This window comes from Ceratotherium simum, chromosome 5 (assembly GCF_057802395.1).
Source record: "Ceratotherium simum simum isolate JZ-2026a chromosome 5, ASM5780239v1, whole genome shotgun sequence".
Lineage (NCBI taxonomy): Eukaryota > Metazoa > Chordata > Mammalia > Perissodactyla > Rhinocerotidae > Ceratotherium > Ceratotherium simum.
The window spans coordinates 51,541,910-51,569,501 of NC_141904.1; the positions used below are offsets into that span (position 1 = coordinate 51,541,910).

Here is a 27,592-nt window from a genome sequence, read left to right on the forward strand (position 1 = left end):
AGGATGGGGGACCCCTAGAAGGGCAGGGTAGAGTTTATGTTATTCATTCATTTAATTTGACAAATATTTACCTGCCACCCTCAAGAATTATGCTGCCAGGGGTCTAGAATCAGAGACCCAGGAGGGGAGAGACTCACCACCAGGTCAGTGGGATCTGGCTAGGGAGGGGGAAGCCCCAAGACAATGGGAGTCAGAGAGGGAATGCTCACAGGCAGGGAATGAAAGATGGGGAGAAGGGATGGGGGTGGGGGAGGAACAAGAGGATGAGGAGAGCAAGGCAAGTCACGGCTGGAGTGCTGCTGTGTATGGTAAGTGGAGGGAGATGAGGTGGACCTTGGGTGGTGACAGCCCCTACAGGGCCTTGCAGAAATTGCTATTATAACAACTCATTCACCCCTGTTGAGGGCTTTCCATGCGCCATGCACATTCTGAACATTTTACCTGCATTTCTTCTCTTGGTCCTGACCTCAGCTGGTGCATTAGTGGCTAGATATTACTGTTAGGCCCATTTTACTGCTAAGAAAACTGAGGCACAGGGAGTTTCTCGTACTCGTTCAAAGTAATATGCAGGTGGCAAATTTGCAGACTGCTCCCCAGAGTCCTTGCCATCAACCAGCACTCTACCACTTTTGCCTCCTGCACAGTCCAAAGCAGTGTGTGTGGGCTTTATCCTCAGGACATTGGGGAGCCACAGAAGGTTTATGATCAAGAGAGTATTGTGATTTCTTTCAGCAAGATCCCCTTGGCTGCCTAGTAGAGGATGGATTATAGGGGAAATGGGAGAGCCAGGGAGGAGGCTGGAGGCCTAGAATAAGGAAGGGAAAGTGGGGATGGAAAATGGGATGCATTTGAGGGGGAATTGAGGAGGGGAAGGAACTGACAGGATGGGAGGGAGGGTCATGGCTCTGGCTGGTGAGAGGCCACAAAGTGGAGAGCCCAGGAGTAGGGGCCACTGAGGGTGCCGGAAGTGTCTGGTGGAGGCTTCAGAGTAGTCGTGGACGTGGGGCTGGCAATCAGGGGAGAAGTTGGGCTAGAGATGACCATGTGTGGGGTTCTGAGCCCCTGGAGTGGGAGGTTTGTGACTGGAGTAGCAATCAGAGGCCTAGCCTTAGCCCCGGGGACCCCCATGGAGATGGAGCAGCAAGAGGCGTGGAAGCAGGGAGAGCTGGACTCGCTAGGAAGAACATGTAACTAGCAGGGAGTGGCTAACTGGTGGGAAGGGTGCAAGGACCACACCACCTGGCCTGGGGCTGGGGGAGGCCATGCCTCCCAGTGGCCCCATTCTGCCCTGCCTCCATTGATTGGGGTTTGTGTCTTCCTACCACTGGTGAGCCTGGCCTCCAAGGGGCTGACAGGTTCTCTTGTTGCCCAGCAACTGCAAGAGCTGTTGGCTGTTGCTAGGAGCAGGCTGGGGAGGCCCAAGGAGGGAGGATCAAGCACAGGCTGGGGCTGGTGGGGAAAAAGGCCCGCCTTGGAGCTGCATTTGTAGTCTCTGTGTGGACAGGCTGTGTTCTTGGCTATGTGCACCCATTTTTACAGTGTGTTCTATGGATCTGAGGCATGTTGGAGGCTGGGCCTATGTATGGATAGAGCATATCTCTGAGTGTCTGTGTCCCAGGTGGGCAGTATGTGTTTTCACTATGCTCGCTACATGCTTGTGGCAGGGCCTGCTTGAGCTTTGGCTCCAGGCAGGAGGGAGCCATGGGGGCACCACTGGGGGACTTACAGGGCAATGGCTCCTCAATAAGGGAGCCATTCAGATAGGATACACAGATACTGCAGGGAGAGCAGACAGCCTGAGGACTGGGGAGCTGAAACAAGATGTGTGCCAGTGTGGTAAGGAGGGAGTCTGTGCTGAATGGGGCTGTGGGTGGCCAAGCATTGGTGGCCAGCTCCCCTCCTGGCTTTGTGGAACTTCCTTGTCTTTGGGCCGAGGCCTCCCTGGTTCATGTTACTGGGGCCACACAGGACACCTTCCTGGGTAACCCTTGGCAGACCCTTCAAATATCCATCGGAGGTTGGGGCTGTGGACTCCTCTTGGAGAACAGGATTAGAAAGACTGAAATGTTCTGCTAAAAACACTGCTGCCTCCACCCCACCAGCCATAGGGTTGCAGCCACTATCCAGTGGGGACAGGCCATAAGATCATGGCCACTTGTGTTTCCAAAAGTCAGGCGGCATATCCCTCTCCCTCTCCTCCCTCCCTCTGTCTCTCTCTCTCTCATTCTCTCTGTCTCCTTCTCTCTTGGGTCCTGGTTGCCAGGTCCCAGACTGAAATCCAAGATGGCTACCTGCAGGGGGATGCCTCCTAGAAGATCAGAGAAGGATGGATAAGCCTTGGATGACTAGAGAAGGCACCCCAGCTGAGGGAGACAGACTAGAGGTGGTAAGAGACTTTTTTTTTTAATATTGCAATCCAGAGAGAGAAGGTGACAAACCTGCCTTAAGACGGAGCAAGCCCCAGTCCAGAGAGGCTCTGGCCCTCTGTAGATCCCGAAACAAGTTTATTGGGTTCATTAACTTTAACAAGTGACGAAGACACGCCTCCTCCACCCCGCTCGCCCAACTAACAAGTACAGAGGACTGGTTCCTGCTCTGCCCGCGAGGTGCACCGGATCCCCACCCTCCAGCTACGAGATCCTCCCGCCCCCGCCGTGAGCCGCTGAGCTCCAGGCGCTCCACACCCAATCGGAGCCCGGCCCCGCCTGCAGCCGGCTCGGAGCCCAATCCTTCTGAGCTTGGCTCTACCTCTACAGCTATCCCTCGCGTGGCTCCGCCTCCAGCCCCGGCCTGAGCCTGAGCAGCGCCTAACTTCTCCTTCGCTCCGCCCTCGAGCCAATCACCTGCCCCGGATCTCCTATGGCCCCGCCTCCGGACCCGCCCCGGCCCAGTCCCGGGCCTGGCTCGCTCCGGCTCCACCCCCGGCCCGCCCAGCCGTCGGTGCGCTGAGGCCTGGAAGGCACCGCCCGCAGACGCTCGGAACTGCCGACCCGAGAGCTACCCGTAGAGGGCCGGCGGCGGGAGCGGAGTGGGTCGGGCGGGGCCGAGCCGGGCCGGGGGCCGTGTGGGGGCCGGGCGGCGGCCGGGCCGGCGGACGGCGGGATGGGCTGCACTGTGAGCGCTGAGGACAAGGCGGCGGCCGAGCGCTCCAAGATGATCGACAAGAATCTGCGAGAAGACGGCGAGAAGGCGGCGCGGGAGGTGAAGTTGCTGCTGTTGGGTGAGGCCACGCCCAGCGTTGGGACCCCCCCCCCCCACTCCCCGCCTAAATCCCCAGACAAGGACTTAGACCTCCAGACTAAGACTTCGAACTTCCAGACTCGGCCTGAACACCCACACCTGGATTTGAATCCCCGGACCCGGCCTGGCCAGAACACCCAAATAATGGTTCAAAACTCTGGGTTGGCCTAGACCTTTGATCCATAGCGCAGACTCTAGACCCTCAGCTCGTCCCAGACCGTAAAACCCCAAACCCAGCCACCAGGTCCTCAACACCAGCTGCCCAGAACCCTGCTTGACCATCCACCCTTGCTCACCAACTCACAGACCCTCAGAGCCCCTGCCTTGTCCTTCCATCTCTCCCTAGACTTTACCCAAACCCCTAGACCCCACGCGGCCCCTACCCTCAGGCACCACCTGTTTCCCCCACCTGCTCCCCCTATTCCCATTGGGCATGAGTATCCCCTGGGGCCCCTGCCAGGCCCCCACCCACTCCTTCCTTCCCCCTCTGTGCCCCATCCCTACTCTGGACCCTGTATCCTCCACCTGTGCACCCTGACTCCAAAGGACCTCTCAAGTGGGTAAACATGACTGCTCATGAGCCCTCTCTCTAGCCGGAACCCCCAAACCTCTAGAGACCCCTGTTCTCTGCATTTGGCCCACCAAGTCCCTCTCTGCAGGCATCACTCCTTAAACCCTCTGCTCCCCCTCCCTTAAGTCCTCTCCCACACTCTGGCCTTCCCCAGATTCCCCCACCCCTCCTGCACTGGGTGGGCTGGGCTGGGCTGGGCTGGGCTGGTTGGAGGGGGCCCAGACCCCTAAGGGGCTGGACTGAGGCTCCACGGGTCATGCTGGGGGGGGGGGGCCAGGCCTCAAACTTCCCAGGGAGAGTACACTGACTCTGTTTCTCAGTTTCTAAGCCCTGTCTGGGCCTGTGAGAGGGAGGTGGTCTGGGGAGTAGGAGGGAGTGTGGAGGAGTTTGGGTTGCGGCGCCTGTACGGCCAGGGAAGATGGTGGATGCTTGAGGGGTGGGGGGAAGTGGAAGTGGTGAGACAGCCGACATATTGCTGCCCCGGCAGGCGGGGCGGAGGAGATCGGCTGACGGGTACTGGGCTTCCCGCACTCCTTCTAGGCCGAAAAGTCTTGGACATGGCCTCTGGGAGTGAGTGGGCCTGTTGGGTCTTGAGGCCCTGTGAAGGGGGAGTGGTGGACCAGCTGGATGAGGAGTTGAGGAGCCAGCTGAGGGTGGGCATCTGCGGTGGACTTCTGCAAAGATTGGGCCATGTAGTTGTTCCCGTCCAGTTTCCCACTGGGAGCAAGTGTGGTGCCCAGGGGCAGCCTGATTTGGGGGGCGTTTCAGGGTTGTGGGGCGGGAGGCCCTCGCAGCAGCGAGGAAGGCTGGACAGTGTATGTGGGGGGGTGTGGCCCCTTGGCCCCAGAGCTGCTCTGGGGTCCCTAGGCTGTGAAAAGCAGGGCTTTTCATGCTGGGCGTATGGCCGAGGGACAGCATGTCTTCCATCATGGGCCCATCTGTTGACTGTCCCTGGGGGCCTGGCCTCGGGGGCACAGCCCTGGAGGTTTCAAAATGGCATCCGCTTCACCGCCGCTGCGGGGAGGAAGAGAAGGGGCGGGAAGGGGCGGCGGCCCAGCCTCCTGGGCTGTTTTGCGTTGGGCGCTTGCCTCTTCCTGTCTCTGCTGTGAGTGCGGCAGCAGCAGTGAGTGGGTGTCGACGCGGTGGAATGCCCGTCGCTGCTGCCCGCTGGGCCTGGAGAAGGTGCTTCCGGTACTGCTGCCTCCCCGTGCCCAGCCAGGAGCATCTAGCTAGCCCCCTCTCAGGCCGACTGCAGCGGCTGAGGAGATATGGGAATGGGCCATGGGACTTGGGGACACAGAGCTCCTGTCCTGTTCTGTGTCCCTACCGCATCCCATCAGTCTTGCTCTTTGGAGCCCTGCTCAGGTTTTGAGCCTGGTAACCCCTCCCATGCTGGGCTGGCAGCAACCAGGGGTGCAGGGTCTGGCTCAGCATTTGCTAGGCTGGGGAGTCCATCTCAGCATCCTGCTCCTCTGGCTGTGCTTCCTCTGTGAAATGGGCTTCCTGGGTTTGGGCCAGAGGAGTGCTTGGGCCCAGAATGGGAAGAATAGGGGCCTTGTGGAGGTTCCTGTTGGGAGTGTGGGGTGGGGGCTAAAACCCTGCAGAGGGTGCACTGCAAGGGGCTGGGAGACCAAGCTGTGCCTGAAATTGAGGACCCAACTTGCTGTGGCTGGCTGGGGAGGGGTCGTGGCTGGCCATCCGTTTCCCATCCAGGTACAAAGAGGTGATGGAGCTGCTGGAGCAGCTTCAGCATGCTGGATGCCTGTCCCATGTAGCAGAAAGGACTCTGTCGAGGCAACGGGACTCAGGCTGGGCAATTGCCAGCCTTCTCTCTCAGCCAGAACCACGCCTGCTGCCCCACCCGCATACTGGCTCCTTCCCATCTTGGGTAGCCTTGCCAGCGGGCAGGTACAGTCACTGTCACTGGGGCAGAGGCAGATGTGGTACACACTGGTGAGAGGGTTTTTCCTGGCAGCTTGGTGGGGGGAGCAGAGTTTCTGATACCAGCCCTGCTCCAGGGATACCCCAACCTCTACCAAGTTCAACTTGACTGACCAGCTATCCCCAGGTGGAATCTGGGGCCTTGGGCTGGGCACTTAGGGGAAAGGAAGCCAGAGCATATGTTGGGGGAGTGTCTTCTGATTTGGGATGGGCTTTCTGGGCAGCCTACAGAGAAAGGAGAGATAGTGCCCACTGTTGGCCCCATGAAGGCTTCCGGTGTAGATACAGCAGTTCTTTCTGCCTCTGAGACTTTGCATCTATCCCTCCACTTGGTGTGCTTTTCTCATTTCCATCTAACTCACTCCTACTTGATTGTTCTTCAAGACCCTGCTCAGGAATCACTGCCCAGGATCCTTCCTGGATAACCGCCTTCCCCAAGGCTGGTGAAGCACCTCCTCTGGCTCCCGGTGCTACTGCATTCTCTGACAGAGTGTGGTATTTTCCTGGGTCACAGCTGCCATCTCTTGAGACTATATGGGCAGGGCTGTGTGCTGTTTATTTCTGAGCTTTCTGTGCCAATCATGGAGCCTGGCACCTATTGGGTGCTTCTTGTCTGTTTATTGAATTATTCTGGTCTGAACTTGGTCTTGGGGATGGGTATCTGTAGGTGTAAGATGGTGGTCAGTGAGCCACAGCCTGGCATATCATGGGCAGGTGGCAAGAGCTCAGTGTAGGACCAATGACCGGGATTGGGGGGAATACTGAGACAGAAGTTCTTCCAGCTATTTCCTCCTGGTCTCACCACAGGCTATGCTGGCTCCTCAGAGATAGCCCTTTGCAGTCTGCAGTCTGTCACAGGGCACAGCACACAGTAGGGACTCCAACTGTTAATATGAGACAGTGGCTTTGGATGCTTCCTTTCAGCTCAGGCTGTTTGGGGACTGTTGGAGGCTTGTTGTCTCTGTCACTACAATCGAGCCTGTCTAGCTCTGGGTGCTGGGGCTGCCCCACAGCCAGGGGGCTCAGACTGGAGCAGTGCTGCAGGAGCTCTTGGCTAGCACAGAGACTGCACATACAAGGACTCAGTTAGGTGTACCAAAAGAAAAGGGAGTTTTGTGACCTTTGTCCTATCTGAGGCTCTAGCAAAGGGCCTGGCACATTGTAGGTGCCTATTAAGTGTGTATGGAAAGAGTGAAGTTATTGAGCACATCCATGAATAGGGATAAGTAATTCTGGGGCTGCTGCTTGGGGCTTGGTCTAGCTGGAGATAGTGGAGAGGGCTAGCCTGGGATCTTGGCTGGCTGGGTAATAGGTAGAGTCTAATGGTGCCTATGATTGGGCGGGGGCTTCCTGGAGAAGGGGTCCTCTGGGTGGCCTTGAAAAATGAGTAACAGTTGCTAGGGCCAGCCATTGGGGTCAGAGGGACCAACTCAGCAAGGGCACTGAGGTAGGAAGGCCTGGCCTAGCTTCCCTTGGGTGACTGTTTCCTGGCCTGGGGGAGGAGGGCTCACTCTCCTTAGACCAGCTCTTGGGGTCACACAGACTTGGGTTGGAATCCCAGCTCCACCTGGTGCACTGGCTGAGAAATCCAGCGACAGGTGAAATCCTGATCTCCATCCATAACCTGGGGACAGGGGTGCCTGCCTGTAGCCACCAGTGTTGTGGGAACAGTACACCAAAGCCTAGAGGTGTGAAAATAGAGAAGAGACCTCTGCTGACTCCTGCAGAGCCGAGAGTTTGGTGGGAGGGATCTCCCCAGCCTAGTGGCTGCCTGGCCCCAGTATGGAGGCCCTGGGGACCACCCTCCCTTGTCCTCAGGCAGCTGCTCACAGCAAGTGGGGAGACGGAGGCATGTAGAGAGTTGATGCCAGCTGGAGTGACAGACTCTCCTGGGGACTGTAGGCCCAACTTCTGGGGGCTGAGCCGCCTTCCTGGGGGTCTAGTGTTGGAGGTGTGGCAGGGCCCTGGGCACCAGGTGGGCTGGTACCCAGGCCGCCCTCCAACCTCCCCATTCTCTCCACAGCCTTCACCCTCCCCATCCCGCTGGAGCTCATTAGCACTTGAATAGGGGGCGGGGCAGCTTGGGCCTGGAGTCTCTTCTTTCCACCCCTCCCCCAGGCTCAGTGAGGCTTTGTCTGCGAGAGCAGGCGGTGCTGGAGCTCCCACGCTAGGGAGTGAGCAGGGGTCTAAACCATTTCTGACCCCCTCTGCCTGCATCCTGCCCAGTCCCACTGGGCTCAGCCCCCGCCCATGACCCCATGTTGGTACAGCCAACATGAGAAGTCGTACCTCTAGGATAGGAGTGAGAGTGGGTCCTTCAAGGGATAACCCTGAGCTGGGAGACTGAGTGCCTCAGGGTGGCTTCGCAAAGGAAGTGACACTGGAGCTCAGCTGAGGGCGTCCCAGGAGGGGTGAACTCTAGACAGAGGGCAAAGCAAGTGGTAAGGACAGAGGGAATGAGCTGCCACTGTGGCTGGAGCTGGAAGTGGAGCCAGGTGGGGAGCATAGGCTTCCATGCCAGGCCCTGAGGCAGCATGGAGCCACCGATTGTGCTTGAGTTGGAGCCTAGGCTGCCAGGTGGGGGTGGCGTGGTCAGGGACCCCTTCAGGCTGAGCAGCCTGTCAGGGGTTGGCCCTGGGCTGGCCTGAGCTGCAGGGTCCTGGGTAGCATCATTGGTATCCTAGGTCTGCAGACGTTGCCCAGCAAATGACAACAGGTGGTGCTGGGAGTGGGGCCTGATCTGATCCCAGTGAAATCCCTAGGCCTTCAGCACTGCGAGGGCAGGCACACTGGTCCTGTCCACCCTGCCCTTGATCTCAGTCCCTGGCTGTCTTTCTCTTGGTCTCTGTTTCTGAAAGCCACTCATTCTTTTGGCAGGAGCAGGATGAAGGGAGCTTTGTCCACATAAGCTCTTAGCCACTGAGGGACCAGGGTGTCGCCCCACCACACCCCCAGCAGAGGATGAGGTGGTCTGACCCAGAGCCTGAGTGCTGCCTCCCCAACACTGCTTGGTGCTATGCAGAAGCAGGACTGGACAGAGCGGGCAGGGCCCAGGCCAGCATCTGTCTCATCTTCCCAACATCTTGGGGCAGGAGTCCCAGTCTAGGAGTTTAGTGAGGGGGAAGGGGTCAGCAGGCTCTGGCCAGGCCACAGCTCATGGGCACTGCCTAAGAATGCTGTGCAAGGTGCCCTGGGTGGGGCAGAGGACTAGGCCCCTTGATGGTGGCCCTGGTACCTGATGCTCTCAGGCAGCCCCTCCCTCAGCCACAAGTGCAGGGTGGGGTCCCCTCCGCCCAGCCCCACCCAGCCCCTCTCGCCTGGAGCTTTTGTTCTTACTAAACCCCAACCCCACCCTCACCCTCACCTGTTTCTTGGGGCTGTGGCCATCTTGGTGATTTGCAAGGATAATAGCCCTGGAATAACCAAACATTTGCTGGGCCAAGCTAGGCCTTCAGTGTGGCCTTCTGCATGCACTTCTAAGGTTTGGCAGCGAGTGCCAAGTCAGTTTGAGCCAAAGCCTACAGGTGGGATAGTATCAGGCTTGTTGAGAGGGTGTCGTGGCTTGGAGGATTCCGGGGTGCCAAGACTGGCAGCACCTACTGTGTTCCAGGCAGGAGGAGGGGCAGTGAAGTCTGCAGGGCTGGGCCTCTCAGGGAAGTGGTGTCCACACCGGAGGAAAAGGAGGAAGCAGCTGGAGGAGGAGGAGCCCAAAAGAGGAAGAGGCCAGAGGGCAGCTCCCGCTGAGCATTGGTGGGGGGCAGTGAGCCCTGTCAACTGGGGGATTTAGAAGGTGAGCCCCACCTGCTTGGCTCATCTGCATACGGCCCGGCACGGGCCGTGGCCACCCTACTGAGTAGTCACTGATTTGGAGTCAGTCAAGGCAGCTCCTTTCCTTGTCCTGCCCCAGCAACCACTGGGCCCAGGATCCCAGAGAAGGTGGTGCCTCTGAGAAGGATTCCAGGCCCCTCCTTTGACCACAGGAAGTGGTGGCTGGGAGAGGGACGCTGGCGGGAGGGCTAGCAGGAAAGCACAGGGCTGCTCTTATGTTCCCCAGCGGCCATTGCCCTCCAAAGCCGGAAGGCCGGCTGCAGGCTGAGATGAATGCCCGGAAATGGAGCAGCAGCCCTGGGATTAGCTCAGTCTGGGTTTCCCCTGCCTGGGGGTGGACAGAGGAACCATTGGTGCAGCCTAAGGATTCCCTCCTGCTACTGCCCACTGGGCCTGGGGGTGCCTTCACTGGGCCTCGGTTTCTCTTTGGTGATAACAGCAGCTGCCTCTGATTGAGCCTTGACTATTTTGTGGGGCTGGACTCTTGATGGTCTTATTTAACCCTGCAAGGCTGGGACTGGTGTTACATCCATTTCACTGATGGGGTAACAGGCTCGGGGACATTACATGACTTACCCACTAAGTGGAGACACCAAGATATGACCAGGTGATGACTCTGAGCACCTGCCCCCAACCACCATGGCCTTCAGGAGTCCGTGCCCAACTGGCAAAAATTGATCAGTCAGGATGACAGGCAGATGCTGTGGGTATGCGTGTGTTCTGTGTGTGCCTGGGGAACTGTCTCTGGGGGCCTCAATTCCTCTTTTAGGAGATTGAAAGTGGACTGTGTGCCCTGGAGGGTGGGACCCAAGACTCTGTGCATGAATCTTTTTCCACTCAATGCCAGAAATCTGCCGTATGCCCGTGGGGTGACCTCATCCTAATGCAGCTGCCCCTGTTTTTGCTTCCCACCTTCCCTCCCAGCCCATGTCCCCTCACAGTAGTACTTAGGTCATGGTCAGGCAACTTAGCACTTCACTTCTCCCTTAACATTATGGTTACTTCCACAACCCCCAGGCTTAGGAGGACTGAGACCAGGTCTGAGGAAGGCTCAGAGGCTGTCAGAGTCCAGAGTGGGGGCCTCTGAGCCTGCTCTGAAGACTGGGAGTTGTCCAGATGAGGAGCAGGGAAGAGTGTTCCTGCAGAGGGCTCCCACTGTGAGCTGTGGTGGTTCATGTATTGGACTGTGTGGCGACTGAATGTGTCCACGGTGTGGGCTGGCAACAGCATGATAGGTGGTGAGGCTGGTCCTCATGATCCTTGGCCTCCAAATCTGAGTTTTGTGGCCTTGCCCTCCCCCACAGAGGTTCCCAGGGGTTATGCTGTGTGTTGGCAGGCCAGGCCCTAGGGGGCTGAGGAGCCTGAGGGAGACTTAGGAGAGTCAGAGCAGAAGCATCAAGGCTTCTGTGGGCCATGAGGCCACACGCAAAGCGGAAAACATGCACCCTCGTGGCCACTCAAGACACTGAGTCCCAGAGGACCTACTCCCCCACCTTCCGCACTGTGTGATCTCAGGCTGTCCTCTTCCTTCTCTGTACCCAGTGCTGGGACCTGTTGTCATGATTCTCAGCGTGGTCCCATGGCTTGTAGGCACATAGACAAGAGGCCGGCTGTTTAGGGTGAGTGTGAGGGCCCGAGGGAGGCTGCTCAGGGCAGGCCTTGGGCTTGGCACACTCCCCTGAGGGGTACATTTCATAGTTGGGGATGCTGGGGCCCAGGCCCTGGGCATCTCACCCAGGGTCCACCACATTGAATCAGAAGCGGAGAGGTGGGGGTTCTTCAGATTCTTTGAAAACAGCAAAGGGATTCCTTAAATGAAGAAGCATCCAGGAAGAGGGGTGTGCCCAATGGCCTGGCTCTTTGTGTGACCTGGGCCCTGTCCAGCATCTCCTGGCTCCGGTAGAGGGTGAGACCTGTAGCCTGAGGGGCCAACAGTGAACAGGTCTCGGGCCTCCTCTCCTCCAGGCTGGCCTTCCTTATCCAGTGCCTCGGTTTCCCTCTGTACAGTGGGCAAGGCCCCACTGAGGGAGAGGGAGAGCCCTCTCTGTGTCTGGTAGGCCCCAGGCCTGTTTCCCTTGCACAGAGACCTCTGACTTGGCAGTAGCAGGCCAGGCTCTGGTTGTCAGTGCCTCTCTGATGGGCATCATGAACCCCTGGAAGCCACTGGAGGCCACCCAAGTGGCAGAGACAGAGGGAGGGAGGTTCTGGATTTGTTGGGGCACCTGGGAGAAGGCAAGGCCATACATGTGGGTAGGGGTGTCGCAGGGCCCATCTAAGACCCATGTCCCTGCCCCCCAAGGTGCCAGACCCAAGTTGAGCCTCCTTGGAGGGAGTGAGGGGACCAAAGAGTAGCACCTAGAGGAAGGAAGAGACGCCAGGGGCGGGGCTTGGAGGGCCTTTGTCTGGCGGGGCCCTCTCCCCCTCCCTCCTATTCCCATTGTTCCTGTATGTGCCGAGTCTCCACGGGCTGAAGGCTTCCCAGACTCAGGAGGGGGCTGTGGGTGGGGGTCTAGGCACCTCCCCCAGCTGCGCCTAGCTGAGACTGCTTTTCAGAAACAAATGCTTCCCAGCGCTGCCCAGCCCCCACATCCTCCACTGGGTCTCTGGCTGCCGGGCTCCCCCTGGTGGTTATGGAGCCTGGGACCCTGAGGCTGCAGGAGAGGGGCGGGAACTATGGGGCCCGGAACCATGGGCTGGGCTGGAGACGTGGCACCTTTCTGGGATGAGAGTGGGAGGTGGTGCCCGGGCTGCCTTTAGGGTGAGCTTCCTAGAGTTCACCCCACCTTCCCCCCATGTCCCACCAGGGTAGGCTGGGGCTTTGTGGCAGTGGGGGCGGGCTTGGTGCTATGGGTTTGAGCTGGGCTGCTGCCCAAGTCTGCCCTGTGGTCCCAGCCACTGCTGCTTATGCGAATCTCTGCCCTCAGGCGTGCCACATCAGCTGGCCGCTCTCCCTAGCCCCACATGTTCCAGGGGAGCCCACCAGCACAGGAGCCTCTGCAGGGAGGCCTTTTACCCAGCCTGCCCAGCCTCCTGAGTGCGTGGAGTCATGAGCAGTGTCTGTCCTAAGGCTCCTGGGCGGGAACTAGGCCCCAGCTGTGGAGGAGTGCCGGGTTATGTGGAAGGGAAGCGCTGAACTCAGAGCAAAAAGCCAGGAAAGGAGTGAGTGGCTCTGACTCCTGTCCCAGGTTACACAAGTCCCGGCAGGGAACCTCCACTGCTGAGTCAGCCTGTTAGCCACTGGTCGTTGCCCTCCACTGTGCTTTGTCTGAAAGCCTCAGAGACTACTTCAAACGAGATGGCCCCAGCGGGCCACTCTGCAGGTTGCAGCTGCAGTGACCTATGCAGCGTGGCATTGTGGGCTGCAGGAAATGAGAGGCTGGGGAAATCTGTAATCTTCTAAAGGGTAGAAAAATAGTGGTAATAACTTTATCTGAATGCTTACTATATGCCAGGTGCTGGTAGAAGAGCTTTGTGTTGATCCTCACCCCGCTCCTAGAAGGAGATGGTGGTGGTGTCGTCCTTCACAGATGAGACGCCAGAGAAAAGGCAGGAAGGGGGCCGAAGCTCTTGGAGATCTCAGGAAGGATCGGAGGGGGGGGGGGGGCGCCAGGGCTGTGGCGGGTCTGGTTCTCCCTCTGAGGGAGGATCTGAAAGTGAGAGATGGGCCAGCTGGGCCAGCTGGCCACTTGAGGCTTGGTAGCCTCTGCAGAGGGGTGCGGCAGCATGTCAGGGCCACCCAGCAGGGCAAAGCCTTGTCCAGGAGATGGAGGGTCTAAGATGGACAGACAGCAGTGACCTGAACGCTGGGGCTTGGGATCAGCATCAAGCAACTGGACCAGTGGCCCTGTCTCTGCTGCAGAGGCCCTGCTGGCCCTGCAGGTGGAGTGGTACTGTCTCCCTTCGCCCATCTGTTCCTTCCTCTGTTGGAGTCCGGCACTCCCAGAGTGGAAGCAGATGTTCTAACACAGAGCAGCTGCTGTTGCCCAGCACATCACAGCAATTACTGCCCGCCTGCTGGGGGCCCAGCAGCTGCGCCCCGGGGCAAGGGCTGCAGAGGTTTCTTCCTAGGAGGGAAGAGGTGTAGCCCAGTGGGAACACGGAGGCCATCCCAGGAAGTCTCTGTGGGCCCCTCTGGTCTCACTCAGCTGGAGATGGAGCACTTGGTGGGGCCCTCTATGCGCAAGAGACTCCTGTTGCCTTCTGTTGGCTGAGTTCCCCACCTGGCGCCTTTGCAGCAATCCAGAGCCAGCTAGAGAAGCCCCCTCTGAGGAGAAGGCACAGGGCAGGTGGGAGAACTGGGTGCCCAGGATCAGCAAGGTGCAAGCAGACTCTGAGCCAAGTCCCAGCTGATGTGATAGGGGCGCACCATCGGGGCCCGCTGCCAGAGTGAAGAGTGAGACTGCTTCCCGCAGCTCCCGGGGCCCCCAGCTCCTTCCACCCGGCTGTCATGCTGTGGTCTCACCCTCCTCTGCCCCTGGCTCCCTCATCTGCCCTAGCTGCTCCTGGGCCCTGCGCCTGGTTCTATCCCCGTGTTCCCCCTGCTTCCTGCCTGGCCGCCAGCACCACGCCCTTGTCCTGCCCCTCCCTCCTTCCCGCCTGAGTCACAGCTGCCAGAAGGACCAAGGGACTGCCCTAAGTCCAGGGATGGGGGCTCTAGGACCTTGTCCACCTGTCTAATGGGAGTCTTTCTGCAATGACCCTTCTGGGTGCGGAGAATGTCCTCCTAATTCTTAGTATGTGAGAGGAAAGGAGACGGTGGCTTGATGGGGACTGGGAAGTGGGCCCTCAGCTGGCTAGGGCAGGGAGCAGGCGTTAGCGCCACCCAGCTTACCCAGCTGCTGCCCGCCTTGGTATCGCCAGGCCTGCTGCTGCTGGGAGAATCAGATGCAAAGTGAGTTTGTGCTGTCATCTCCATCACTGGGCAGGGTCACAGAGTGGCCTACACCATTTACCAAGAGAGTAGTCAAAGGGCCAGACAGAAACTGGTACCTCAGGTGGATAGGGGGCAACCCTCACCCTAGCCTCAGGTCCCCTGGGCCCTGGACAGCTGCATGTTCTGAGTCTCTCAGTTCGCCTGGCTGGGGCTGGCACGATTGATCTGACCACTTCACGTATTTGGCCTCTGCTCCAACTGGGCCCCCAGTCCTGGCTGCGACTTGTGGCTCCTGGGTCTTCCCCTGCTCCAGGATGCGCTCCCTTCCTCCTGCTCTGTGGGAGTAAGTGCCTAGGTGGAAAGGACAGCCAAGCGGTCACCTGGCCCTTGTGGTTAGCCAGACCAGTGCTGCCGTCTCTGCCCCAGAGGTTGGCCTCAGTGATCAGGCATCACCATCTGGCCTTCCTAGGCCCTCTCTTCATGTCCCTACTCAGCAGGTAGGGAGCGTCAGTGTGAGGGATCCTGGCTGCTCGTCTGCCATGCCCAGCCCAATGAAGAGGGAAGGGTGCTGCCATTTGACCACAGCCCTCACCCAGGGGAATGCACTGGGACTGGTGCCTCTAGTGCCTAGGGGCTGACCCAGTAGAGGTGATCACTGTCCCCGCTCCCCACCTGCCCAGAGCCGGCATATTTGTGCCACTTCCAGTGCTCCCTTGTCCTAAGGCTGGCAAGCAGGCCTGGGACACTTGGAAGCCCAGTGATTCCAGGCAGCTGGTGGTGTTCGTGAGAAGAGCTCACACCCTTCTCTTCGGGGAGGCTGCTGGGTTGTGGACATACTCAGGCCCACCCCTGTGAGGGCCACAGCTGTGTCTCAGTTTCTCCTGGTAACGTGTGGATCTCAAGCGGGAAGCAGGGTGGAGGCAGCCGGGCAGGGGCTTGGCAGGGTCTGCTGCTGGCTGGAGGACACTGCAGAGACTGGGACCAGCGTCTGCTGGGAAGGCAGGGAGTGAACCCAGTGGCAAGTGCAGCTGGGGCCTGAAGACAGTACGGCCAGGCCACATTACAGGGCGATTGGGACAGCTCTAGGAGGCTCTGCGTGGGGGCAAGGCGGGCCAGCCACAGAGGGGACTATAACCGTGTGACAGCAGCCTCTCTCAGTTTCCTTATTTGTTAGGTGGGGGTGAGTATAGAACTTACCTCACGATTGTTCTGCAATTAAATTCCTTCACGGACCTGACAGGTGTAGAAGAGCATCTGACACGTAGTGGGTGCTATTCACGGCTTTGCCATTATCATTATTGCTGACGTTATTCTTGCTGCTCATGTTAGTTTGTGTGTTAGCCCCTTCGTCCTCTGAGGTTGTCTTGACCAACCCTGAGGGATGTGGGGGGCCAGAGTCCCCAAGTGTGGCCTCCCAACAGACCTCCCAACCCATCCTGCTGGGCCATTCAGAGGGAGAGACCTGCCACAGTGGTCAGGAAGGTTGGGACACATGTAAATGGGGCACAGGGCAGGTATGGCCAGCAAAAAGAACTGCATGGACAAAGGCCTGGAGGTGGCAAGGGGCAGTGCCTGGCAGGGGCAGGTGTGACTGGCAGTGGTGGGGCAGGAGCAGAGGGGACAGTCTGGGCAAAGGGTGGGAGGGAAAGCTGGGCTCAGCTGAGGTGCATTCTACCTGGAGCTCAGGATATGGGGAGCATTGAAGGGAAGAGGTGAGGCTCTGCCCCCACCCCCTCCATCCCCTGGCCAGGAGATGGGGCGGCCCTCCTGATCTTCACACTCCCCTGCACAGACTCCCTGGGGAATGCAGGTTTCTGGGTGGCACCCTCGAGATCTGGCTCTGTGTGTCTAAGATGGGACCTGGGAATCTGCTTTTCTTCTTTAACACCCTCCCAGGGCATCAGCCCACAGCGTCCGAGCCACAGTTTGAGAAGGGCTAGGCAGGCCAGTCATCACGGTTCTGTGTGTCTCCCTGCCCCTTTGAATCCTAGCTGCATGTGGGGCCGGCCCCGTGGCATAGCGGTTAAGTGTGCGCGCTCCGCTGCTGGCGGCCCGGGTTTGGATCCTGGGCACGCACCAACGCGCTGCTTGTCAGGCCATGCTGTGGCAGCATCCCACATAAAGTGGAGGAAGATCGTCTTGGATGTTAGCTCAGGGCCAGTCTTCCTCAGCAAAAAAGAAGAGGATTGGCATGGATGTTAGCTTAGGGCTGATCTTCCTCACAAAAAAAAAAAAAAAAATCGGGGCCGGCCCGGTGGCGCAAGCGGTTAAGTGCGCACGCTCCGCTGCGGCAGCCCGGGGTTCGTTGGTTCGGATCCCGGGCGCGCACCGACGCACTGCTTGGCAAGCCATGCTGTGGCGGCGTCCCATGTAAAGTGGAGGAAGATGGGCACAGATGTTAGCCCAGGGCTGTCTTCCTCAGCAAAAAAAGAGGAGGATTGGCAGATGTTAGCACAGGGCTGATCTCCTCACAAAAAAAAAAAAAAAAAAAAAAAAAATCCTAGCTGCATGACCTTGGGTCAAGACTTTACTTCTCTGAGCCTCAATGTCCTCATCTGTAAAATGGGAACAGAAACAGCATCTGTTTGTGGGGCTGCTATGGCAGTCACAGGAGAGACCACCAGCAAATTCCTCAGCACTGGTCAAGGAGAAATATAGGGTGGGGCTCTGCCAGGCCAGGGCAGCACCTTGAGTCAGTACAGGAAGGGGTGTGTGTGTGTCCTGGTCTCCATCTCCCAGGTCCTGGATCCAACTGCTCAGGGCAGACCTGAGCCCAGCAGGCAGAGGGCTGGGCCTTGGGCCATGTCTGGGAGGCAAGGGTATGGTGCTGTGCCCCAGCCCAGGTCCTTTGGCAGCTACAGCTCAGACTGTGGGGGGAAGAGGGGCTGCAGCCCTCCTGGAGTCTGCAGGGCTCCTTCCTACCCATCTGCCCAGGCACCGTGTTGGTGAGCACCAGCCACAGAGTGGCAAGCCTGCATGTGTGAGAATGACAGGGTGACTCCTGCAGGGCTGGCCTCAAGTCTCCAGCCAAAGCCCCTGAACTCAACCAGGGCGGTGGGGAGCCACGGCGGGCAGTGGAGCTTGTGGGAGGCAAAGGCCTGGGGCGAGTCCACCATGGGGCGCAGGTGGTCTAGGTTGCCTTGATCACTGTGGCCCTGCCAGCTACACCCCTGGTAGCTCTGGTGCCCATCAGGTCCGACTGCCTCCATCTCACCCTGCGATTGGTGGGGAGGGTGAGTTCTGCCTCCAGGGCTACCGGGGGCTGTGCCACTAGTTGATGCCTTTGTGGTCCATTGGGCCTGCTCCCTGACCGCCTCTGCCCTCTGTTCCAGGTGCTGGGGAGTCAGGGAAGAGCACCATTGTCAAGCAGATGAAGTAAGTGCTGTGTGTGGGAGGCAGCCTCCAAACCTTGATTTCCCCTTTTCTTCCTCTCAGCCTGTACTGCCCTCCGAGTACAGGCCCAGCCAGGCTTAGCCAGGCCCAGGACCTTCTCAGAGGCAGTCATCCATCCTCAGGTCCCAGTGGGTCGGGGGCAGTTCCCTTCTCTCTGAAGTAGGTCCCAGCTGGCCCCAGCAGCCCCAGGCGGCCATGTGAGTTCCCTGTGCCCTGTGGACCCTAACCCCTGACCCCTGGCTGCCAGGATCATCCACGAGGATGGCTACTCAGAGGAGGAATGCCGGCAGTACCGGGCGGTCGTCTACAGCAACACCATCCAGTCCATCATGGCCATTGTCAAAGCCATGGGCAATCTGCAGATTGACTTTGCCGACCCCTCTCGTGCGGTATGTGGACTCCCCTACCCCTGCCTGCCTCCCGAAAGGCTTCAGGGCAAGTCTTGTCCTGGGGAATCTAAGAATATCCCAGCCTGGGCCCCATTCCAGAGGCCTCCCTGCCTCTGACAGATGGGGTGGGGGTGTGCTCCTACAACTGGCTGACCACCCACTGCTGTGCCCAGGACGACGCGAGGCAGCTGTTTGCGCTCTCCTGCACGGCCGAGGAGCAGGGTGTGCTCCCAGAGGACCTGTCCGGCGTCATCCGGAGGCTCTGGGCCGACCACGGTGTGCAGGCCTGCTTTGGCCGCTCTCGGGAGTACCAGCTCAATGACTCTGCCGCCTAGTGAGTACTTCAAGGGGCTGGGCAGGGTGCGGGGAGGTCTGGACTATAGGCTGGACTGGAGGGCCTGAGCACCCTCAGAAAGATACTGCTAGTCTCTGTTTATGAAGCTGATGACTGTCAGCCAAGGCCTTGGTGATTTTCAATTTGAGGTGGGGGGCGTGCTATTGAAAGGCCAGGAGGAAGGACAGACAGGGTGGCTGGCAGAGCACATCCCCTCCAGGCCAGTTGAGTCTAGTCTGTCCTTAGACACAATCATTCTAAAAAACATTTGTGGGCCGGCCCGGTGGCTTAGCAGTTAAGTGCGCGCGCTCCGCTACTGGTGGCCCGGGTTTGGATCCCGGGTGCGCACCGACGCACCGCTTCTCCGGCCATGCTGAGGCCGCGTCCCACATACAGCAACTAGAAGGGTGTGCAGCTATGACATACAACTATCTACTGGGGCTTTGGGGGAAAAATAAATAAATAAAATTATTAAAAAATAAATAAAAAAAATAAAGAACATTTGCTTCCACCTGCTCTGTGCTAGGCCCTGTGCAAGGCTTCAGGGACACAGTGATGAGTGGAGCAGACAAGTCCCCAAGCAGTGACAACCTAGGGTGTCAGTGTCATGGTAGGGGTGGGGTAGGTCCAGAGGAGGGACTGCTTCAGCTGATCTCTGAGTGAGAGAGGAGGAATAGGGAAGGGTTCAGGCAGGGGCACAGCATGTGCACAGTCCTGGGGGTAGCAGTGCTGGCTGTGCTTGAGGTCACGGAGCATGTTCAGGCTGGCTGGGAGGGAGACAAGGGGAAGAGATTGTCTGGGAGGTGATGTGTGTAGGTTGGAGCACTGGACCTCAGCTCTGACCCTCGCTGGCGCCAGGCTGAACTCAGGCCTCAGCTGGGGAATCACAGGGGGTCCCAGGAGTCGCAGAGGCCCAGCCCACAGGGTTATGCTCTGAACTCCTTCCCTGAAGTACCTACCATGTGCCAGGCCTGGTACAGGTTGCTGAGCACCCCACAGGGAACAAGACAGATGGGCCGGTGGCCAGCGCTGATGGCTGCAGGGCTGTGGGGGACATCCACAGGCGTTGAATGGTGCCACCCAGGTGGGCTGCTATCCCTATACTCTCACCTGCCCTCTCCTACCTCTGCTTAACCCTGTCTGGAACACCTTTCCCACTCCCACTGCCCGTCCAACCCTGAGCAGGCCCAGAGAGGGCTGGACCTGGGCGTGGTGGGTGGGAGGTGGGTCTTGCCTGGCTCCTAGTCACAGGGACAGCCTTCCCCCACCCTCCTTGCAGTGGCCTAAATGCCTTTGTGAGGCCTCCTACAGGAGCTGTGGAATCACAGCCAAACACCTTGGGGGCCTCCAGGCCTCAGCACTGCCCCTTCCAGAGGTCACGAGGCTCAGTGCCAGGGGAGCTTGTGGGTCCTGAGGCAGGGAGGGGTGGACCCTATCAACCGCTGCCACCTCAGTGCTCAGGATACTTAAGGAGGGCGGGGACAGAGCCACCTTCCAGGCTGCTTGCCACTCCTCCATCGTTCTGGTCTTCATTCCCCAGACATTAAGCACCACTGTGTGCCCAGCACTGTTCTGGGTGTGGGGATTCAGCAGTGAACACGGGCACTTCTCTCCCAAGGAGGTTTATGCCATGACTAGATCACCCGGGGTGGGAGGCAGATTGGAACGCTGTAGCAAAAGGGGTATGCCAACCCCTCTTCTAGCAGTCTTCCAAGGCTGCCAGGGGGCAGCGGGTCCCTGGGGTGAGTCTACCTATTGGAGAGAAGGGAGAAGCTGGTGTGGAACCCATCATGAGGCTTCCAGGCTCGAAGCTCTCAGTAGGGGGCGGCGCGCAGTATGCAGGTCACAGCACATGCGTCATGGTCCCCCATGGCCCTTCCTGTTTTTCTGTTCTGTCCCTGTGTCTCTGAGGTCATTTCCCTCTGGTTCAGCTGCTGGTGGGAGCCAAGGGCTGGCCCCAGCAGCCCTGCCCCAGGAGCAAGACATCGGCACTGGGCAGTGGTTCAGAGTTGTGGACCAGCCCCCAGGGCACAGCAAGGATATTGAGGCAGGCAGCAGAGCTGGGCCCAGGGCCCAGCATGGGCGGCGTTGATCCTTATTAAGGGAGCTGGTAATGAGGAGCCCCTGGGACCCCCGCCAAGCAGGTGTCCATGCCCTCCCCCTGAGGAGCCCAGATTTTATTGGGCACTGGGCAAAGAGCCCACTGGGCCTGGCAGGCCCCGACCTGTCTGGCCCCACATCAAGGGACACGCCAGGCTGCTCTGCCAGGTGCCATAATTGCACTGATTAGCATCCTGAATCCCTCACTGAAGGACCCCTCTTAACTCCCTTGCCTGCAGCTCCACCACCCTGGATCCTATCCAAGGCTCAGACCTGGGTGCTGGGGCTTCACTGGCTGGCCACAGAGCTGCACCTCCTTCCAGGCCCATTCTGCAGGCAGGAGGCAAGGGATTCTAGTCTACGTTTCCTCATCTGAGCAGTGAATGTCATGCAGGCAAGGGTTCAAGAGGCAAGGACTGTGTCTGAGAGATGAGGGGACAAGAAGGAAAGGGGCCTCAGCCGGCTGGCCTGGGGCCCAGGTAAGGAGGCCCCATGTTGGCCTCCACTGACCCTCCCACCCCCACCTCCAGCTACCTGAATGACCTGGAGCGCATTGCACAGAGTGACTATATCCCCACGCAGCAGGATGTGCTACGGACCCGCGTGAAGACCACGGGCATCGTGGAGACGCACTTCACCTTCAAGGACCTACACTTCAAGTGAGCGGGCATGTGGGCAGGGTGGAGGGGCAGCAACTGTCAGCCTTTGCATTGACAGAGGGAGGGACCCTCACTCCGGGGCCTGCCGATGGCTGTGTTGGGAGGGAGGGGCTGGTCCAGGTTCTCAATCCCACTCGGGTCTGAGGTTTCTCAAGGTTGTGTGGTTGCCAGCAGCTCACAGCCTCTGCTGACCCTGCCCCATGTGGCTGCAGCGTGCCCTGCTAACCAGCCCTGACCCTGCCGGTCCACAGGTGCCCTGGCCTAGAACCAGGGGTAAGGTGGACAAGCGTGGATGATTCCATGAAGGCAGCTGCCCTACTCTGAGTAGGCCTCTGTCCTCAGTCAGCCAACCTGTGAAATGGAGTAGAGACCTCCCAGGACCCCCTTATCCTGAGCTAAAGCGACTCTGTGTCCACAGGATGTTTGATGTGGGTGGTCAGCGATCTGAGCGGAAGAAATGGATCCACTGCTTTGAGGGTGTCACAGCCATCATCTTCTGTGTAGCCTTGAGCGCCTATGACCTGGTGCTAGCCGAGGACGAGGAGATGGTAAGAGGCCGAGAGGCCGCGGTGGGGGGGGTATGGGGGTGGAGTAGGCGGTGGCTGGTGCTGACCGCGCTGTCCCGCCCCTAGAACCGCATGCACGAGAGCATGAAGCTGTTTGACAGTATCTGCAACAACAAGTGGTTCACGGACACGTCTATCATCCTCTTCCTCAACAAGAAGGACCTGTTTGAGGAGAAGATCACACACAGCCCCCTGACCATCTGCTTCCCTGAGTACACAGGTGTGGGGACTGGGCCTCTGGGGAGGAGCCGGTGGTGACCAGCTGGCCCCCAGGCACCCCCTGCTGGACAGAAGGGTAACTGCGGACCCTCATGCAGGGGCTGGTGCCTCACAGGCTTATGTACTTGTGCCCTCACACATGGGCCTTCTTAACACATTCGGGTACATACCACTTGCATGTCACGTGGGCCTCCTCCTTCACACAGTCAGGTGCCCCTCTTCTCTCTCTCTTTTTTTTTTGTGAGGAAGATCAGCCCTGAGCTAACATCCATGCCAATCTTCCTCTTTTTTTCTGAGGGAGACTGGCTCTGAGCTAACATCTATTGCCAGTCCTCCTCCTTTTTTTTCCCTCAAAGCCCCAGCAGATATTTGTACACCATAGTTGCACATCTTTCTAGTTGCTGTATGTGGGACGCTGCCTCAGCATGGCTGGAGAAGCGGTGCGTCGGTGCACGCCTGGGATCCGAACCCGGGCCGCCAGTAGCAGAGCGCGCGCACTTAACCGCTAAGCCACAGGGCCGGCCCCCACAGGTGCCCCTCTTTACACACTTAGACGTGCGTGTGCACTCACACATTGTTACCCTGTGCATGTGTGTGCACGCATTATAGGCTTGTCCATTCACGTGCACAGAGCTGTGCTGTACGTGTGTCACAGGCCTGTCTGCTGCACATGCAGCACAAGCCCTCACCACTTTGTCTCCCACAGGGGCCAACAAGTATGATGAGGCAGCCAGCTACATCCAGAGTAAGTTTGAGGACCTGAATAAGCGCAAGGACACCAAGGAAATCTACACGCACTTCACATGCGCCACCGACACCAAGAACGTGCAGTTCGTGTTTGACGCTGTCACCGACGTCATCATCAAGAACAACCTGAAGGACTGCGGCCTCTTCTGAGGGGCAGCGGGGCCTGGCAGGATGGTGAGCCAGAGGGGGGCCGGGCAGGGGGCTATAGAGGAACAAAGTGGGGGTGTTGAGCCCTGAGAAGGGACAGGGCTGGGTCTGGGGAGGGTCCAGGTGGGGGTGATGAGCCTGGGCCCAGTAGGAGACCAGAGGACAGGAGGGGAGCACAGGGTGGTAAGTCAGAGGGTGACTGAGTGCAGGGCACTGAGCAGGTAGCGCAGGCAGGTCTGGGCTCTGTTCTGTCCACTGGTACAGACAGCAGAAGCGCCTGGCCATGAGCTAGGACAGAACTAGAGGGTTGTCCCAACCTTCCTTGGAGAAAACTCACTTCCTTACCCACCAGGCCATTGTCCTAGCCTGAGGAGGCTGGATGACAGAGGGAGGCCCAGCCACCTGCCACTCAGTATGACCCACTCTGCACTCATCCCTGCCGTCTTTCCCTTGGACCTATCTGAGGGTCCAGGTTGAGGCTGGCCCCACCGGCCCTGGGGGAGGTGGGGAGGACTCTGCCAGTGCTATAGACTCCCCTCCCCGACGTAACCCAGCAACAGACACTGGCTCCTGTTTGGCCACTGTGTCCCTGGTAACAAGTAGGTGGGAAAAAGGAGAGGGTCATTGTCTAAGGAGGCGGGAGGAGAGGCACACACTGGCTACCTCCCGACCCATACCCTGACTGTCCCCCACCTCCAGGGCCACCGCTGACTCTGCTCCCCCCAGCCCCTGAGGAAGATGGGGGCAAGAGGACTACGCTCCCCGCCTGTCCCCCCTGGCCGCTTTTCCCCTCTTTCCTCTCTCTGTTCTTGGCTCCCCCGTCCCTTCCCTCAGCTCCAAAGACTTGGGGGAGGGGCTGCCACAGGCATCCCTGTTTGAAGCCCGCCCTTGTCCAGGGGCCAGAAATGGCCGTGGTACCCCCTCCTGGGCATCTGTTCTGGTTTTAACCATTGTCTTGTTTTGTGATGGGGGAGGGGAGCACAAGCTGAGTCTCCCAAGGCCTGTGTCTGGAGGGGAACCCACTGCTCCAGCCTGGAGCCCTGGCTTCACCCAACACCAGCCCCTGACCCAGCCCGAGTCCAAATGTTTACAGGGAGCCTCCTGCCCACCCCACCCCCCCAGCCGCTTGGAGGCCCCAAAGGAAAAAGCACAAGAAGCGTGAGACGCCACCATTCCTGGAGACCACAGTCCATTCTAGTAGCTTTTTAAAAAAATGAAAGTAAAGGAAAAAAAAAACTGCGAACCTAGAAAACTTTTTAGAGAAAAACTATTTAAAACTGTCAGATCCTGACCAGCGCCCACCCAACCCCTTCCAGTGATTCCGTGCCTTGAGTGTGTCTGCGTGTTTACACCCATCCCTCTGCTGGCTGCCCCCTGTGTGGGTGGCACCCCTGCCCTGCCCTCCACAGAATTGGGTTCCAAGGGCTGTTTTCAGACAACTGCCAACGTCACTGAGGGCCCTGCCCCAGTGGCTCTGGGCCCTGGCTCCATTAACCCACATGTAGCTCCTTAGCGCTAACCTAGGAACCGCTGCTGCCTGCTGAGGGGCCATGCCCCTCATGCCCTCACCCCAGGCCCGGGTCCTTCAGCGTTGAACACTTCCTTGCTTTTTTCACATGTTTTATGGAATTGTTCACCTGGTTTGAAATAATAAAATGTAGAAAGAAAAAATACCAAGAACTGCTCAACATTCTTCTCCTGGGGGCAGAGACGCAGGCTAAGATGTGCCGAGGTGGTGGTGATCTGGACCTGAATCCTCACTCATGGCGGGGTCCTGGGGGCTCACTCTCCAGGTCATGCTCAAGCCCAGTAGTCAGCGCCTCAGTTTTCCCACTCAGACCAGTCATCTTACATGCTCCGGCCTATACGTCTGCCCCTCTTCTCCCAACAAACTCTGCAGTCTTGGCTCTGGGGTAGAGCTTTGCTGGAGCAGCGGGGCAGATTTCTTAAGGAGCTGTTCTAAGGAATTCTCCCACATTGGCAGCAGGCGGGTGTCCAATGAGTCTAGTGCAGAAGAAAAATATGCCTTGTGACCTCCCAGGCCCAAGGCTCAGAGATGGTGTGAGTTGCTGAAGTCATGCAGCCACGTAGGCTGCATCCCCTCACATATCCTCCCTTCTCCCAATTTGAGATGTTGTCCAGAGCCCTGCCCAGAACTGAGGCCCCTTGGGCTTGACTAAATAGAAAGTTGGGAACAGTAGGGGCCTTGAGGCATGTTCAAAAAGGTCTCTGCCCCAGAGGTCCCCCCTCCAAAGCCAAGGAGGGGAGAGACAGGCAGGTAGCTACACATCAGTGTGACGGTAGCCATGGGTGGGGGGCCTGGAGGGCTGCATTGGGACTAGACCTCTAAGAATGCGGAGGCTTCCATGAGGCTATGGGAAGTGCACGCTCGTTGCTGGAGAAGGGACAAGCAGGTGACAAGGCCAGAGTGCCTGTGTGGTGGGCCTGAGCACCAGGCAAGGCGCCTGGACTTGCTCCAGTGAACAGCGGGGACCGCAGCCCGCTGAGGCTGAGCCTATAGGAAGGGCTCGGTGAAAGGCCGGCCTCGACCGGGGTGGGCTCCGAGCGAGCGCCTCCGCCTACCGCCGCCAGGGGGCGCCGCAGCCCGTGCTCGGCCCCGCCGCGTTGGTCACGGAGGTTGACGTCATCGGGTCCTGCGAAGGCCGCGAGGCACAAAGGCAGCTTTGTGGGGCGGCGGCGGCCCCGCTCCCGCGGCGGGACAAAACGGCCTGGGCCGGGGTCGGCGCCACGGTGGCGGGGAGGGCGAGGGGGGAGGGTGGGGCCGGGGACCCGGGACCCCGCCTCCACACACCTGCCAGTCCCCACCCCCGCGGCCTCGGGGCCCCGAGTGCTGGCAGGAGATGAGAGGCTGCGGCCGGACCATCAGAAGGAGATCAACGCCCCCAGCCTCCGTCCGCGCCCCAGTTCCTCGGGCCTTTCCTCCTACCCCAGCCTCCGAGGGCCGAGGGCTGACTGACAGAGAGAACAGGACCCCTCACCCAACCCAGGATCCCAGCCTACCTTCAGCCGTCAGGCCTGGACCCCGCTGAGCCCCGATATGCGGGCGGGGCTGGGGCCGTGATGCCCGCCCAGCGGGAAACAGGCGCCACAGATGGTTCCTTCCTTCCGTCCTGAGGGGGAGCCCTGCACAGAGAGACCATTGAGGGGCTGGCATTGTCTGCCTCACGCACCCACTGCCTCCCTCCCTGGGTGGGCCAAGCAGGATTCTGGCCAGGATCCCCTTGTACCCGACTTGGCAGTGAGTCTGGGTGGGGTCCTGGCAAGCAAGACTTCCCTGGGTGCAGTCAACCAGGCCCCCACCTGCCCTTGGCCCTCCTACCCCTGTTCTGATTTCAAGGGCATAAGGCTTCATTGTCCCAGCTCTGGCAGGGTGGCCTCTCAATTCCTCCTTGTCTTTAGCAAGTTGGGAAATTCCCAGCCATGGGGGAGTGGGAGGCAGGAGGGGCATCCCAGGTGTCCTGGCCCCCAATGGAGGGACTTTATGAGGTTGACTCCTTGGGGCTCCCCCACCATCTGGAGCTATCCAGGGCTGGACCTCAGCCATCCCTCATCCCTTGGAGCAGCTGGGTGAGGGGAGCTAGAGATTCAGTGCTCCCTGCCCTGTGTCCCCCAGAGCTCTCCCAGCCTAAGAAGGCCCATCTTCCTGGCCCCACCCATGGGCAGGCAGCTGCAGCTATGAAGTCTGGGACCCTTGAACAGGCAGAGCCAGGCTCCTGCTCCCAGACCAAGTCTGCAGGTCCCAGTATGAAATGGGCTGTCTCCAGCCAGTGGGGACCGCCATGAGGCTGATCCACCTCCCAGAGGGCCCACCCCACTCCAAATAGTTGCTCAGACTACTGATGTGGTGGCAGCCTTGGTATTTTTAACCCGTTTGGGGGGGTGGGGAAACAGCTGGGAAGAGCAAAAGAGACAAGCTCTGAGAGTCAGAGAGGCCTGAAGAGGGGAGGGTGTAGGGAGACCCTGTGGGGAGGAGCCAGGCAGGTGGCCACTCCCCAGTTCCCCTGGTCCAGGCCCCCCCAGCAGGTGAGTGGAAGCCCAGATGCCAGGTGCAGAATGAGGAGGGGGTCCCATTAGAACTGGGGTCTCTGAGGCTGCAGGGGCTGCCAAGGCCTGGAGGAACACCTCACCATGTTCCAGGGCAGCCCCATGGCTCCTCTTGATGTCAGGAAAATCTCCTAATCCCCTCAGAGCCCCTCAGAATCATCCCCCACCCCCCAATACCCAGAGTGCCAAGCCAGCCCCTAAGGCTGGAGAATATAAGCCCTGACTCCAGCCACCTGGCCTGTGGCATGGCCAGCTAGGTCCTAGTTGCCCTGGGAGTCGGGGAGGGCATGGACAGGACTGCAACTTCTCTTGGCTGAGTTCTGGGTCCAGGCCCACTCCCAAACAACCAACCCCAATCCTTGTGTTCCTTGCCCTAAAAGAGATCCTAGGGACCCTCATCCCTGCCATGGGGCTGTGCACTCCCCCAAGTCCCTCTTGGACGCCCAGGGGGGAAGCCAACCCCCATCATACAACCAAGGAGGGCCTCAAGCCAGCTGGGGTATGTGTGCAGCTGTGTGAC

At 59.2% G+C, this 27,592-nt stretch overlaps 1 protein-coding gene across 1 annotated transcript; it reads left to right on the top strand.

The window, feature by feature from the left end:
* Positions 1 to 3,057: 3,057 nt before the first annotated feature.
* Positions 3,058 to 24,687, top strand: GNAI2 (G protein subunit alpha i2). Its single transcript, XM_004419731.3, has 9 exons — positions 3,058 to 3,220; positions 17,786 to 17,828; positions 18,094 to 18,235; positions 18,409 to 18,569; positions 21,200 to 21,328; positions 21,747 to 21,876; positions 21,961 to 22,114; positions 22,820 to 23,034; positions 23,707 to 24,687. Exons 1-8 carry the CDS (start codon positions 3,103 to 3,105, stop codon positions 23,008 to 23,010), a joined length of 1,068 nt encoding a protein of 355 aa, XP_004419788.1. The 5' UTR covers positions 3,058 to 3,102; the 3' UTR covers positions 23,011 to 23,034; positions 23,707 to 24,687.
* The last annotated feature ends 2,905 nt before the right edge of the window (positions 24,688 to 27,592 follow it).